This window comes from Procambarus clarkii, chromosome 47 (assembly GCF_040958095.1).
Source record: "Procambarus clarkii isolate CNS0578487 chromosome 47, FALCON_Pclarkii_2.0, whole genome shotgun sequence".
Lineage (NCBI taxonomy): Eukaryota > Metazoa > Arthropoda > Malacostraca > Decapoda > Cambaridae > Procambarus > Procambarus clarkii.
In genome coordinates this window covers 25,661,738-25,677,242 of record NC_091196.1, presented here as the reverse complement: position 1 = coordinate 25,677,242, position 15,505 = coordinate 25,661,738, and the positions used below count along the sequence as shown (strand labels likewise).

Genomic DNA, 15,505 nt, shown 5'->3' with positions numbered 1-15,505 from the left:
CTGACCCCCTAGCTCACCACACCGTAAGGGGGTTGTATGAAAGTTTTGTGCAATATACTTTTGATAAAAGTACAGTATATAAGTAAATTATGAGATTTGTTAAAATTGTTAAATTGAAGTTTTAGATGGCGGGTGGTTCACGTTACCGTACGCCAATTGGCACCGGTGCACTAGCTATAGATATCAATAGATTTGTTGATATACAGATGGCTATAGATGTCGATCAACCGAGTGATGGCTGAAGACATGTAAACTCGCTGAAGGGCGTAGATATCGATGAAATACGTAAGTGTGCTGGGCGTTGGAGGGTGTGTATAGTGTATGCCCCCACCTTGGGGTCCAGAGGTCACCGACCCCGGGGGAATACACTCAAGTTTGTTGTATACTGTTGTGGTGACTGTCACTAACTCTGGTATGCATGCACCTCAGTACTTGTCACGCAGGTGCACTGGCATGGCGGGTACACCTCCACTAGTGCAGGGTCTTGGCACCCAAGATGTACTCACCTACTTGTTGGGGTTGAGCTCTGGCTCTTTGGTCTCGCCTCTCAACTGTCAATCAACTGGTGTACAGGTTCCTGAGCCTACTGGGCTCTATCGTATCTACATTTGAAACTGTGTATGGAGTCAGCCTCCACCACATCACTGCCTAATGCATTTCATTTGTCTACTACTCTGACACTGAAAATATTCTTTCTAACGTCTCTGTGGCTCATTTGGGTACTCAGTTACCACCTTTGTTCCCTTGTTCGTGTTCCTCCCGTGCTAAATAGTTTGTCTTTGTCCACCCTCTCAATTCCCCTGAGAATTTTGTAGGTTATCATGTCTCCCCTTACTTTTATGTCTTCCAGGGCCGTGAGGTTTAGCTCCCGTAGCCTTTCCTCATACAAATGTGAGTGTGTGTGTGTGTAATTACCTAAGTGTAGTTACAGGATGAGAGCTACGCTCGTGGTGTCCCGTCTTCCCAGCACTCTTTGTCATATAACGCTTTGAAACTACTGACGGTCTTGGCCTCCACCACCTTCTCACCTAACTTGTTCCAACCGTCTACCCTTTGTGTGTGTGTGTGTGTGTTTTACATGGTTATGTGTGTGTGTGTTTCTGGGTGTGGGTGTTTCCGCTAAGGAATTTAGCAAGGTGTGCGTGAGACTGATCAATCCTTAACCAAGGAATGTCAGGTTCGATGTAGCGACGATATATGGAATGCCGCCTCCTCTGACCCTCCAGCTTGTGATGGATGGTTAGTGTAGACTTTCGAGTGACAGGAAAGTTATCACACGGCTGGAGAAAGTTTATAAGTTTAGTCGTAACGATGAGTAATGGTGAGAGTAATGACCAGGCTAATTGTCACGGAATTTGTGGCAGTTAAGATTACGGGTTATTCGTGCCCGTGCCGCCTCTTGGGTGGCTTAATCTTTATAAATCTGTTCATAGAGGAGTAGTGAGAGCACCGGAGACATCTCCCGTCACGCAGGGTGTATTCGCACCTCCACAGATCTCCAGTATCAGCTCTTGATACTGGTAATGACTCAAAAGGGCCACCACTTACGGGCTATTCATGCCCGTGCCACCTTTTGGGTGGCTTAATCTTTATCAATCAATCATCAATCGTTTAGTTAGGCAGTTACGGGTTATTCATGCCCTTGCCACCTCCTGGCTGGCTTAATCTTAATCAATCATTCGTCAGGCAGAAACCATCTGGTGCTCCTAGCTGGCCTGTGTCTGCTCTTACCTTGACGTTCCGACCAAAGGGTGATCGGTTGGCATTCAGTATAAAGTCATTCATTGTATAAAGTCATATTTCACCTTTTGTCAGTAACGTAACTTCACTTGTTTATATTTTTCTTTTGATTGTGTTTTAGCTAAGTGATTAAGGTTTTTTGTCTTTAATTATTCATTATTATTTTATTTGTAAGTGTAAAGGGAATTGTTATTAAATTTTGTTATCATTAAATATTATAAGGTGTTTATTCACTTGTTCTTAACCCGCAGCTTAAGACCAGACCGTAAAGGTACCAGCAGATTTATTTTATTCTGTTTTCTCCCTTATTTTTATTTAATGTGCGTTTGGCACAACACCTGCCAGGCCAGAACAGTTACTGCGCTAGTCCAGATCACGTCACATTAAGTACAAAAACTGTTAAGTTTTAAAGTACAACTAGAAAAGATCATCAAGGCAAATGGGAGGAACTTCGACAAGCCGCCTGCTTCCTGTCCTCGTCGAGGCCATTAGCTCTCAGGTTAATTCAGGTAAAATTGCATTCAAAGTAATAGTATAAGAGGATACAGGATATACGAGTATATAGTATAGGGTACAACCCTTTCCTGCATGCAGGAAGGGGTTGTACCCTTACTACCACACGCCAAATTATGGATGGCAGCATAAATGAACCAAACTAAACAAACTGCCTTGTCTGGGACTTCGTGACGTGTAATTGGTTGGGTGCACGTGAGGGCAGAATATAGTTCTCCCGAGAGTAATATTGTGGGCATGGATTTACAATTGGTGTGTGGGCGGGAGTGTGTCGTGGGCTTGTCACACCAAATGACATTAGCTCAATACTTTGCTTTATTTACGGAATCGACGAATCTGTTCAAAATGCGACGCGTTAGTAAAAATTACAGCGCTGTAATATATTGACGTTCTCTGTGCATCGGTTCGTATGTTTGAGGTTAGTGAACTGGAAATGCTTTCATTCGTGTCTGGTTGTATGTCGTTTCTTATATCCCCGTAGTCAGGAGATTTTAAACCTTTGCATGAGCTTTTAATATAATTAATGAATTTTAGTTGATATACCTGGCCCCTCTTTCTCTTGTTCCTGGAGCTTCTCAACACTTCCATGCGCGTTACAGCCTCGTAAACTCCAAAACTACAAACAAAAGCATACTATCCACAGTTGACGACGCACAGGTGGCGGGGCTCATAAATGTCTCAATAATTGTTAATAATTTCGGATGCTATTCTAGTTCCTCTTCCGATCTCGTCGGCCCACAAGTCGGCCAGCGTCCCTGCCCACAAGTCGGCCAACGTGGAACCGGTGGCTGAGCGGACAGAACACTGAACGTGTGATCCTGTGGTCCCAGATTCGATCCCGGACGCCGGCGAGAAATAATGGGCAGAGTTTCTTTCACCTTGATGGCCCCTGTTACCTAGCAGTAAATAGGTCACTGGGAGTTAGTCAGCTGTCACGGGCTGCTTCCTGGGGGAAGGACCTGGTCGAGGATCGGGCCGCAGGGACACTAAGCCCCGAAATCATCTCAAGATAACGTCCCTGCCCCCGAGTCAACCCACCTCCTTATCCCAAGTCGGCCCACACCCCTGCCCCACGAATCGGCTCATCCTCCCTGCCCCAAGTCATCCAACGCCCGTCCCCGAGTCGGCCCACGTCCCTGAACCCAGGTCGGCCCACTCGTGGCCACGAGTGTTAATCCTAATGTAATAAGCTCGAGACAATCTACAAAGCTATAGTGTAACCCAGAAAGGGGAATTTCATTACACTTAATGTTTTATTTCTGTTTACTCTAACAAAGCCTCCTTATTTCTGAAAACAGTATCATCACTTGTGTATTCATTCTAGCTTTGTACTGTATTATCTTCAGCCTAGTGTACTCTCTCTCCTCCAGGTGCCGGCCGGGCCACCAAGGGAAAACAACGAAGAAGAATCCAATGTAGATAACAAATTTGGATGGATGCAGGGCGTGCTGGTACGCTGTCTTCTCAACATCTGGGGCGTTATCCTCTTCCTCAGACTCCCCTGGGTGGTGGGCCAGGCCGGAGTGTGTAAGTAGCCTCCCATACCTGTAGTGTGGATGGTGGGCCAAGTCAGAGAGCGAGAGTAATAATAGGTATTGGGGTTTCGTATGAATTTATCTGAGGGCCACTATCTGACTAGGGGTCATTCCTGGGACAGGAAGCTGGCTACTAGTTAAACTCTAGTAGCCATTCGTTGGACCATAACTTCAGTCTTTGTAAGGCCTTAATATCATTATCATTTCTCACTTTACCACAAATCTTCATGTCATCTGTAAATTTGATGATGTGGTTTGTAATATTCTCATCTATTTCATTGATGTATATGACAAAAAGGGTTGGACCCAAAATGGACCCTTGTGGTACCCCACTTACCCCACTTACCACATTTCTCTAGTCAGATTCATTTCCATTTAGCATAATTCTTTGTTTTCTTTGTTTTAACCATTGTTTTATCTATTCTAGTATTTTACCATTTATTCCATGTGCCTGTAAATTCCTTGCCATATATTGAAGTGTGCATCTTTATATTTACAGTTGAAGGCATGCTGATCGTCACGAGTGGTAATATAGTCACCGCCATTACTGCTCTCTCCATGTCAGCTATTTCTACCAATGGCCAGATCAAAGGAGGTTTGTTCCTGCACCATTTCCTTGATTCATGATTGTGATGAGTGTGTGTCTTGTGCTTGCCTAAATGTGCATGTAAGTTAGTGCTAGCTGTTGAATTGTGCTTGCCATCTGTTGGTTGTCTGTTGTAGTGACTCCTGACTCTCAACATTTATATATATTTTTTTATTTATATATACAAGAAGATGCATTGAGTTTATGAGAGCACATAGCATTGATGTTTTTTATGTTCTTGCAAAGCCAATAACACGCGTAGCATTTTGGGCAGCTCCTTAATCTAAAAGATAATTTTATGTAGGTACAGTAATTTGAAGAATTACAGGTACATTGTAAGAAAATTTGTAGAATAAATATAGGTACATTGTAGTAAAATTTGAAGAGTATCAACAGGTACATTGTAGCAAAATTTACATTCAACATAACAACTATGATATAACGTGATAGCAGTGATTACAATGGTGAAATTGCATGTCTTAGGTACATATATTGAGGGAGTGTGTAGCACAAGATACAGTGTGAGTTTGAAGCACTAGGTAGGAAACTTTGAGAATGAAATTAGGTCCTTTTTGGTTTTACTTTTGAATAAGGCATAGGCTGGGCAGCTTTTTAATTTGTTAGGGAGTAAGTTCCATTGACTAGTCCCTTTATTTGCATGGAGTGTTTGCACAGATTTAGTTTGACTGGGGATATCAAAGATATATTTATTTCTGGGGCATGATAGAGCTGATAAGTTAGCCAAAGAATCTGCCTTTAAAGGAGCCGTTGAGTGTAACCTTGGATTGTCAATGAGCAATCTGAGAGCAGCTGTACACCGAGAACTTCAACAAGATCTTGTAGATCTGAGGCAAAGTGAAATTGACACCAGTAATTCCATCTATCATCATACTATCATGCAAGAGGAGCCACACATCTATGGATCATCCAATAAAATCAGCAGACTTCTAGATGTTACTACTGCTCGGCTTAGACTCGGTTACAAGTATCTCTGGGAATTCTCATTATCTGCTGATGTAGACCTGACCAAATGTAAACTGTGTCAACAAAATTATTCGCACACCCTCCGTCACTATGTGATGGAGTGCGAAAAGATACGTGAATTTAGAGACAATTCTATAACCAATGTTCCAGCGATGTGTCAATATTTCATTCAAAATGATCTGCTACCAGAAATTTTAGCCAAATATCCCCAGTTTGCTAACTGTAGGTAGTAACTAAGTGATTGTAACCTATCCACCGCTGCCCACTGGATGGGGGGCGGTGTGCAGGACAAACATATAAATTTTGACACTAGCTCTCCACATATGTCAGTTGCTTAATTTAGAACCTGTACTTGAGGTCGATCTCGAACCCATTGTTGATGTGATGACTTATATTGAATTTTGTAACTAGCTCATCAAGATTGTAACTTGCTTAGCTAAATGAATTGTGGGGTTCAGTCCCTGAGCCCATTATGTGCCTCTGTAACCCTTTCCACTACCGCCCACAAGATGGGTATGGGGTGCATAATAAATGAACTAAACTAACTGGTGTGGTGATTATAGGTTCTATTACATCTGTCATGGAAGAGTTTCAGATCAGAATTTGCATTTAGAAACAAGGTTTCATACCTGTAAATGGCACAAGAGAATGTGTGGAGTGGGTATATGTTTGGCATGTTTAGGGATTTAAACAGAAGCTGAGGGTTGTCAGAAAATTTTTTGTTATTGTTCTGATGGCAGATTTTTGCTGGGTGATGATTGGGCTTGAGGTAATTTGCAGTAACTGAACCCCAAGCACAGATACAGTATGTAAGACAGGGATAGATTAGTGGGTAGTATAATGAGGGGAGAACGGAGTGGGGAACATAGTATCTGATTTTAGTGAGTACTGTATACTGACAGTTTTTCAGATTTTTTTGGGCTGAGTTGTTTGTGAATGCTGAAATTGAATCCTCTTTAAAAACTATTTATTGAATCGAAGCATTATACATGTTAGGGACTTTGCAAGAATGTGAAAATACCAATCTTATGTAATCTCACAAACCCATTATACCTTCTTGTAAATAGATTATTAGTATTAACTTCAACTATTTGTCATCCTAATCTGTTCCACATTCACCACTCTTATATTATTATAATAATAATAATACATTTATTCACAAGAAGGTACAATGGGTTGGTGAGATTACATAAGATTGGTATTTTTACATTCTTGCAAAGCCACTAACACACAGCATTTCAGGCAGGTCCTTAATCTAACATATCAGGTAAGGTGAAAAGGAACATTCTATTAGAGAAGTTCTTCCTTAGATTCATGTGTGTTTTCTGTGCAAGTAAATGTCGGCCATACTCCCATATTCTCTTGAGCCCTCACACCATCTTCAGCCATGAGGAAATGACCCATGACCTCATCTTCAAAAAGACATTGCTGCTTTGAAGAAAGTACAACACCGGGTGACAAAAATCATTCCAGAATTAAGTCAACTCTCTTACCAGGAATGATTGAGGGCCTTGGGGCTGGCAAAAACAGGAGATGCTTTTTCACTTACAAGGTTATAAACCCATGGAACTGCCTACTCGCTGAAGCCGTAAATGCCAAAACTTTTACATTTTAAAATTCAACTGGAAAAAATCACCAGGGTTAATGGGAGGATTGTTGACAAGCCGGCAGCTTCCTGCCCTCGTTGAGGCCACTAGTGTTAATGGCCCTCGGGTAAGTAACATGAGATACGCATCGAGTGAAATAAACGATACAATTACTACAGTAACATAAGTGCCACTGGCGTCACATCATCTTCTGGGTTATAGTCTTACACAATGGGATTTTTTCAATCTGATTAAATGTCTCGTCTATCTTTTCTGATGCCACCTAAGTGCCTTTCCATCAGTTGTCACTTAAAGTTCCACCTATCTCCCTCAGGTGGCACATACTACATGATCAGCCGTTCACTAGGACCAGAGTTTGGAGGGGCCATTGGGTTGATCTTCTCCCTGGCCAATGCCATTGCTGCCTCCATGTATATTGTTGGCTTTTGTGAATCATTGAGTGACCTGCTGAAGTCTCAGGGATTGAAGATCATTGACAATAGTGTGAACGATGTGAGAATAATTGGCAGTATCACACTAGTTGTTCTCTTTGCAATCTGTGTCATCGGCATGGAGTGGGAGGCTAGGGTAAGTTATTATGATGATCTTGTACTCTGTTGATATTCTCCTTTAACAGAATTAGTACAATTGAAGATAATCAAACCTAAAAAATGTAGATGAAATAATATTAATAATTATACAGTACAGTAATAATAATATAAAATTTCAGACTAAATTAGTGATTTTATAGTAGATCTTTTATATTTTATAAATCAACTAATCACACAAAGCATTTTGGGCTTACCTTAAGATTAATGTGTGTGCTTTTAATTACGGTAATACATTTTAGGGCTAAAACTTAAAAAGGTACTGTAGTTTGTAGGTACTTAGTTGTCAGTTTAAACATAAAAAAATTGCACTCTAAGTAACTACTGTATACAATATATAATTTTGTACATAAGTTAATGCAAAACACTGATGAGATATTTATCTTCTATGCTCAAATTTGTGTACAGGCACAAGTAGTTCTGCTGGTGGTGCTTCTAGTGGCCATATTGGACTTTATCATTGGTGCCTTCGTGGGTCCTCTTAGCGATGAAGAGATTGCCATGGGTTTCATCGGTCTCAATGGTATGTGAGCCTGTCTATGCACTAGTCTTTTGTATTATTTAACAGAGGTTCCCACAAAGTAAAGGCTTTGATTAGCGAGAACATTCCATACCTATTGATCCATGGAGATGCTCTCTTGGTACTAGTATGGAACTGTAACCAAAAGAGATAGAGATCAGGAAATGGAGTTTAAGTAGGGTGAATAGAGGAGAGATACTGCAGAGGGACAAGGGAGAGGGAAGAGAGAGCAAAAGAATTTACCAATGCTCAAGTCCTTTTACTTTTCCTGCAGGGACAGTGTTCACCAACAACCTCTACTCTGACTACCGTGATGAGGGAGCCCAGAGTGGGGAGAAAGGCAACATGGGATTCTTTGGTGTCTTCAGTGTTTTCTTCCCTGCCTGTACCGGCATCCTGGCTGGCGCCAACATCTCTGGTGACCTGAAGGTATGGATTGGAAACAGGGTTGTTGGTTTATGGAACAAATTACTTGGTCACAAAAAAAGACTTGGGATCACTGGGTTGTTTCAAGCATAGGTTGAACATATATAGAATGAATTTTGATGAATATATAAATAGCTATCTTGAGTGGGCCAAGAGGCTTTCTGCAGTTCCTTTATGTTTTTATGTTATGATTAATTAAATTGAACTTTTCTATAGAAAGCTTGCATAATTATTGTCTCAAATATAACGTACATGCACTCAGCTCCTCTCTTAGTAACCTGCCTCTTATGGATTGTCAGGACCCATCAGCAGCTATCCCCAAGGGAACAATTCTAGCCATCATTATCACCTACATATCCTACATGGTTATTGTGCTGTTGGCTGGGGGTGTGGAAATAAGGGATGCAAATGGTAATGAAACTCTTGTAGCAGACTGGTCTTTCAACAACTGTACAGACACAGTCTGTAAATATGGTCTTATCAACAGCTCTCAGGTATGTTACTAGCATATTACCATCTTCTGAAGAGAATTTGTATTCTCTAGAAACATTAATTGTTAATATCTCATACTAAAGTCATAATTTTATAACTAATTTTTTCTGAACTAAAGCCTACCAAATATTCCTTTAGCCAGCTCCCATACCAGGTAAGGTAAACCTATATGATATACCCAGGAAATGATTCACCTGCCAAGCTTTCAAGACTTCCATCTGCATCAGGCCAAGGATTTTGCTTGTGGCAAATCACAACTTAAGCCATCACTCCAAGCACTAATTCACTATGTGGTACCTATATTCTAATACAAACTTAGGACTCGTGTCTCTCAAACTCTCCCTGCAAACAAAAATTAGAAAAACCTGTACTGTACCAAGACTACCAATTATCATTCTGCAATTAAACTACTGTTAGTAGATCAAAGGCTACACCACTGCCTTGAGGGCAGCACCATCACTATAACAGGGTCGATGTAGCTGGCTACCCTCACTTGCAGCCTTGGCATTACCCATAACCTTGCTGGAGGAAAAGTGGTGTTATGTACTATTAGTGTTTGCTTTGTGCTTTTGCATGCCACTGATTATTGCTAACCACTGCAGCTGTGTTTTATGGTTTCCTACCAAAAAGTTGCTTGGTGTTAGCCTTCAACAATTTGGATCCTTTTTTTTTTGGGGGGGGGGGGGTTATGGCACAATTTTTGCCACAGATGCTTATCTTTACCATCGAAGAGGGATCCAAGATGAAGGGAACCTATAAAAGACACATTCGATGGGCCGAGAGTCATGCAGAAACAAACTCTGGGGGGAGCAACATTAAGATCAAACTGAAACAAGGAGGGAGATGTGCATGCCCTATCCCTGAAATAAAAGGTTCTCGTCAGAAGGAACGAAGGTCTAATTGGGGTCCAAGGAAACCCATAGCTCCCTATCTGTCTTTCCCCCCCCCCCCAAGCCCTGGTATTCAAACCTGAAGGCTTTGGGGCAGAGTCCGAGTCCACACCCACTGCCCAGGATAGGAAAGCGGAGTCCAAAGGAGAGGCTTCTGATGAAGAGGGTTGGCTAGAAGGAAGAAAACCTTGAAACCTCCACCGGACTAGACAGCTCAATTGCCTTCCTGTGTTAAACCCTGCCCCAACTCTGAAACCCTCAGATGTTTTGGAGTTGGAAGCAGGGAGGGAAGAAGAGAAGCTTGACGTTACTGATGTATCATACCCAAAGGGGAAGGAAGAGGAGTTGCAGATGGTACCAAGGTGGAACGCACCAACATCTCCAATTTCGGGTCTCTAAAAACAAGATGGGCCAGCTCTAGAGCATCCAACAGGTACACACACAACCAAGATTGCTGAAGGCAGGCAAACTGATCCTACAAAGCAGAAGCAAGAATGTACAAGAATGTAACAACTCTTGTATATATCTCAAAAAAAAAAAAAAAAAAAAAAAAAAAAAAGCTGCCTGACATGCTTGAATATCATCATGAGTGTGAGATAGAAGCAAACCCCTCTGGACTCAGGGGTCATAGGTGTCACTGACCCAACAGGCAGCATGGCAGAGGAAGAATGAATGATCCTGATGATCATTCTCTAGTACACACATACAAAATGTGATACAAGAAGAGAATGTTGGATTCATGTGTAAGGCAAGTTCTATGCCTAAAGCCACTAATACACAGTGTTTCAGGCATGATGTGGGAAACAAAAAACAGAAAATTAAAACTAATTGAGATCAAAAGCAAAAATGAGCTGAAATAGAGAAACAGAAAAATTACAATAATCAAATAATAATAATAATAATGTTTTTCATGTAAAAGTGCATACATACAAAATGAGTTACAAATAGACTGTTAGATTTCTAGGTAGAGCTAGTATATACTATTCCTAAAGCCACTAGTATGCACAGCATTTCAGGCAAGATGTGGGAAAACACTTAAAAACTTAGACAGACTAATTGGGATCAAAAGAATGAATTGGACTGAAAAAGGAAAAAAAAAGAACAAAATTACAATAATTATATTTTGGATGGACCAGCAGAAATTGCAACAGATCAGCAGAAGTAATTTTAACTAAACAGACTACATTTTTTGTATTCATGTTTTTGTACAAGTTTATACATGGCAAATATCAGCAGTTATACAAGTAGGTCAATAATAAGTATTGTTTGAAAATAGCAAGACATAGGTTGACATTTAGGCGGTAAGGTAGGTTATATGGCATTGATTAGGTAGTGTTGATATGAGTATTTCTCTTAAACTGGTGCTCCTAAAATGGTACAGCAAAAATTGCAACAGAAGAACAGATAGTAGTTTTCACAAAATAAATAGTTTTTATATTCAACAATATATTAAACTTATTATACACTTTACTGTACTAAAATTTCCTTTTATGGAAAATGCTATGTACTGTAGTGCTTTTCTCGTAAATGATTTGACTTGTTCTTATTTTGTATTGCATATTATGATCCCTCTCTCCCCACATACTCATTTTCTCTAAATTTATATACCCTTTCCCCTCCAGGTAATGGAGCTGGTGGCCATCTTCGGCCCACTGATCTATGCTGGTTGCTTTGCTGCCACCATCTCCTCTGCTCTGGCCTCCATTGTCTCGGCACCTAAAGTCTTCCAGGTAATGTACTGCATCTATCACATTTTATCAATGCATGAATTTCTATCATTGTTTTACCTGAATTTACCTTAGGGCCACTACCTTCCCAGTGGTTTTGACTGGGACTGGAAGCCAGTGGCTTGTCAAAGGTACCTCCATTGTTCCTGTGGATTTTTCCAACTAGATTTTGAACTAAAATAATATCTTGGCATGCATAGCTTGAGCAGTTAGGCAAGTCCATGGAATTATGACTGGAGATGAAACAGCATCTCCTGTTTTCTGGCGTATATTGTGGCTTGTTGAGCTTGAAGGTGTTGCCACATTTATGCGCTACAGTTGACCTTTTTAAAGAACTGGTCTGGTTTAATATTCTCTAACTTGTTCAGTGTTTTAAAGATCTTGATGAGATTAGCCCTGTCTTGTCTGGTATGCAGTGCTGTTAGTCCTTTTGGCCCCTCAATCATTTCTAACATGAGAGCTGACTTGGTTCTGGGATGATTTTCGTTGCTTTATATTGAACTTAGTCCTAAGCAGCTATGCCCTTTTGAAAGTGAGGTTCCAACCTTGGATGCAGTAGTCTTTTACTCTACTAGTTCCTCAACAGTGGCAAGTTTTTCCTTATTCACAGTGTAGGGACTGGAGGCATTCATTTGCAAGATTTTTGAATTGTTAAAATGACAAGATGTTTTGATTACCAGCCTGTTGCCAAAATGAGTTGCATAACATTCTGCAGTTTAGGTGATAAGAGTGTTTAACTGCTATATTTGTGCAAAGGGAACCGCTACCTGGTTGTCACATATTGCACTTCTTGTTTGGTACTTTTTGCTTGGTGGAGGGATTTGTAGAGAAGCTAAATTGTAGCTGTGTAAGATACACAGACCAGCCATGTCTCTTCTATGTTGGGGGAGTCTAAATGTACAGAATTTGGACAAATACCTTAACTTTGTTTTCACTAAATGGATTTTAACTGTCCATCTAGTGAAAACTTTTTAAAGAATGTTAAACACAGTTAAAAATTGTCTTCTAACTTTGTTTAACAATTTTAGGTAAAATGGTAGACATAAATCTGAAATTAGTGGTAATATTTCATTACAGATCTGATAATTGGAGTTTAGTGTTATACATTCCCTTGCATCTAGGTGCTGTTCTACCCTCTGCATAAAAGGTAGTTACCTTGCTTAGGTGGCTGCAACATTTTTCACATGTCCTGTGAAAGAGATATTTTCATACATCTCTACTACTAAAAGGCTAATTGGGTTTTTAGTAATTTTTAGTATTTGAATATTTTATAAAGCCACTAATTATATGCAAAGTTTTGGTCATAACTTTAAATAAGTGTATTGAGTTTTACATTATTGAGGTAATACTAAATACTATATTAAATGTGAGCTGACATATATATATATATATACTGTATATAAATGCATAAATAAATTTAGCAAATAATATGCAGTTTATTATTTATTAATTAATTTGTAAATTATTTCTGTATAGACAAAATTTGTTTTCTTGCAGGCACTATGTAAAGATAAGCTATACCCAGGTATTGTGATCTTCGCTAAAGGTTATGGAAAGGGCGATGAACCCTACCGTGGCTACGTTCTCACATTCGTCATTGTGCTTGTTTTTACACTAATTGGTAAGTTGCAAGTGTACGATCTGTGGCAATGTACTGTGGGAAGCCTGCGATATTAAGCCTGTCTACATTTGCATAATTGATAGTAGACAGTTACAATTGTTTCTGGGCTTTTGGAAGGAAACAATTTACATAGTATGGGATAATAATTTTATTAATTATTATTTAATAATACCTGTACTACCTTATCAACTCCCAGTAACCTACCTTACCTCTTAATTCTCAACCCATGTCTTGCTATTCTCAAACTTTAATGATTAATGACTAATTTGTATAACTGCTGATATCTGCCATTTATAAACTTAACAAATATTGTATTCCGTCTGTTTATTTAGTTAAAATTACTTTTGCTGATCTGTTGCAATTTCTGCAGTTTCATTCAACTTGTAATTATTGTCATTCTTTTTATTTTTGTATTTATTTTTGTATTTCAGCTCAATTTATGCTTTTAATCTCAATTTTAAATCTTATTTTTTAAGTTTTCCCTACTTTTTGTCTGAAGTGCTGTGTGTATTAGTTGTTTCAGGCATAGTATATACTGACTCTATCTAGAAAACCAACATTCTGTCTGTAACTCATATTGTATATATGTACTTTTACCTGAATAGAAATTATTATTATTATTATTAAGTTTCCTCATGCTCGATGCACCTCTTTAGAGTGGGCTAGGTTTTGGCCTCTGGTTCCTAGTAGGCTTACTAAAGCCTACTTTTGTAGGCTCACTTGATTTGCAAAAGCCTGTTATTTTGAATTGGGTGGAGCTATCCAGGTTGGTATCAACAGGAGGCCTTCATAACAGCCTCTCCCAGAAAGGTATATTAATAATGAATATTTCAACAGTGACCACAGTCCATTAATCGGGTGCCTTCTCTCCCTTCCCCTTATCAGCTCGCCTCGACGCAATTGCTCCCATCATCACCAACTTCTTCCTGGCTGCCTACGCCCTCATCAACTTCTCCACCTTCCATGCCTCCCTACAGCACATCCCCAGCTGGAGACCCACCTTCAAGGTTTGTTCCACTATGTTATATTGATCGATTTTTTAATACAATGTGGTGGAGAATCTCTTAGCCCATTTGGGATGGAGCCCAATAAATGGGTAGGGCTTTCAATGTACAAAGATTTCAAATTTTAATTTGTTGCACTGTTTAAATTGATACTTTAATATAAAAAAAATTGGTTTAAGAGTTAAAAGGAGTGAATGCATATTTGCAACTTGCTCTTCTTTCTAGGCAATTATAAAACAGGGTGTTAAGGCTAATGAAATGCTCTTTTCTGATCAACGCATTTTTTCTTTCGCATTTCAAATTTTTGAAATGAAATGCTCTTTTCTGATCAACGCATTTTTTTCTTTTTACCCATTAGTTTTAAGCTTTAGTCATTAGTGTTTTTTCCTGCCCGAAACGCTTTGCGTAATAGTGGCTTTAGGCATTGTATGTACTAGCTCTATCTATAAAGCCAACAAACTTTGTAAAATCTCTTTATGTATGTACCTTTACCTAAATAAAAATTATTATTATTATTATTATTATTATTATTATTATTATTATTATCTGCCCCTTGAATGTTTCCATAGCCACTTTATTTTGCTAACCAGTTAACATTGCCAAACAAATTTATACATATTAATTCTTTTGCAATTAGAATGTTCAAGTATATCAGACATGTAGTGAGATTATTTTAGGTTATAACAGTTTTTTATTAGTGCATGCCTTAATACAGTGGTATACAGTATTAATATATTTGTGCATTGCAGTACTATAACCAGTGGCTGAGTCTGCTTGGAGGAGTGTTGTGTACAGCCATCATGTTCCTCATCCAGTGGTATACAGCACTCATCACCGTCGTCATCATCATCATCCTGTACTTCATTGTTGTCTACAGAAAGCCAGGTGATCATCTTACTTCTAACACTTTCTTCTTTCTTCCTCCTTTACTTTTCTGTTAATTAGGGGCATTGTGATATCTAAGTTCTGACTTGCTCATGAATTTTGATGTCTATTACTGTATTTCTCTTGTCTGTTAAAACAAAGAAAACAAAGAGCTATCCCAAATGGTAATGAATCTGACAGGAGAAATGTGACGAGTTGGGTAGTGCAAGGTTCCATCTTAGGGCGATTCCTTTTGTCATTTACATCAATGATAGATGAGAATATTACAAACCACATCACCAAATTATCAGATGACACTTATGATCTATGATAAAGTAGGATGCAATAACAGTACTGAGGCCTTACAAAGAGATCTACATGAACTTCACAAATGGTCAGAAAATGGTAA

At 39.3% G+C, this 15,505-nt stretch overlaps 1 protein-coding gene across 3 annotated transcripts in view; it reads left to right on the top strand.

Moving 5' to 3' along the window:
• LOC123763025 (bumetanide-sensitive sodium-(potassium)-chloride cotransporter) overlaps window positions 1-15,505 on the top strand; it is a 55,356-nt gene that overhangs the window by 24,178 nt on the left and 15,673 nt on the right. For all 3 annotated transcript variants that reach the window (XM_045749965.2, XM_045749963.2, XM_069302184.1), the window contains exons 3-12: window positions 3,624-3,780; window positions 4,288-4,383; window positions 7,279-7,532; window positions 7,961-8,075; window positions 8,347-8,501; window positions 8,798-8,992; window positions 11,503-11,610; window positions 13,105-13,228; window positions 14,114-14,235; window positions 14,982-15,117. In XM_045749965.2, coding sequence (XP_045605921.2) covers window positions 3,624-3,780; window positions 4,288-4,383; window positions 7,279-7,532; window positions 7,961-8,075; window positions 8,347-8,501; window positions 8,798-8,992; window positions 11,503-11,610; window positions 13,105-13,228; window positions 14,114-14,235; window positions 14,982-15,117 — 1,462 coding nt within the window. The remainder of the gene's footprint in view (window positions 1-3,623; window positions 3,781-4,287; window positions 4,384-7,278; window positions 7,533-7,960; window positions 8,076-8,346; window positions 8,502-8,797; window positions 8,993-11,502; window positions 11,611-13,104; window positions 13,229-14,113; window positions 14,236-14,981; window positions 15,118-15,505) is intronic.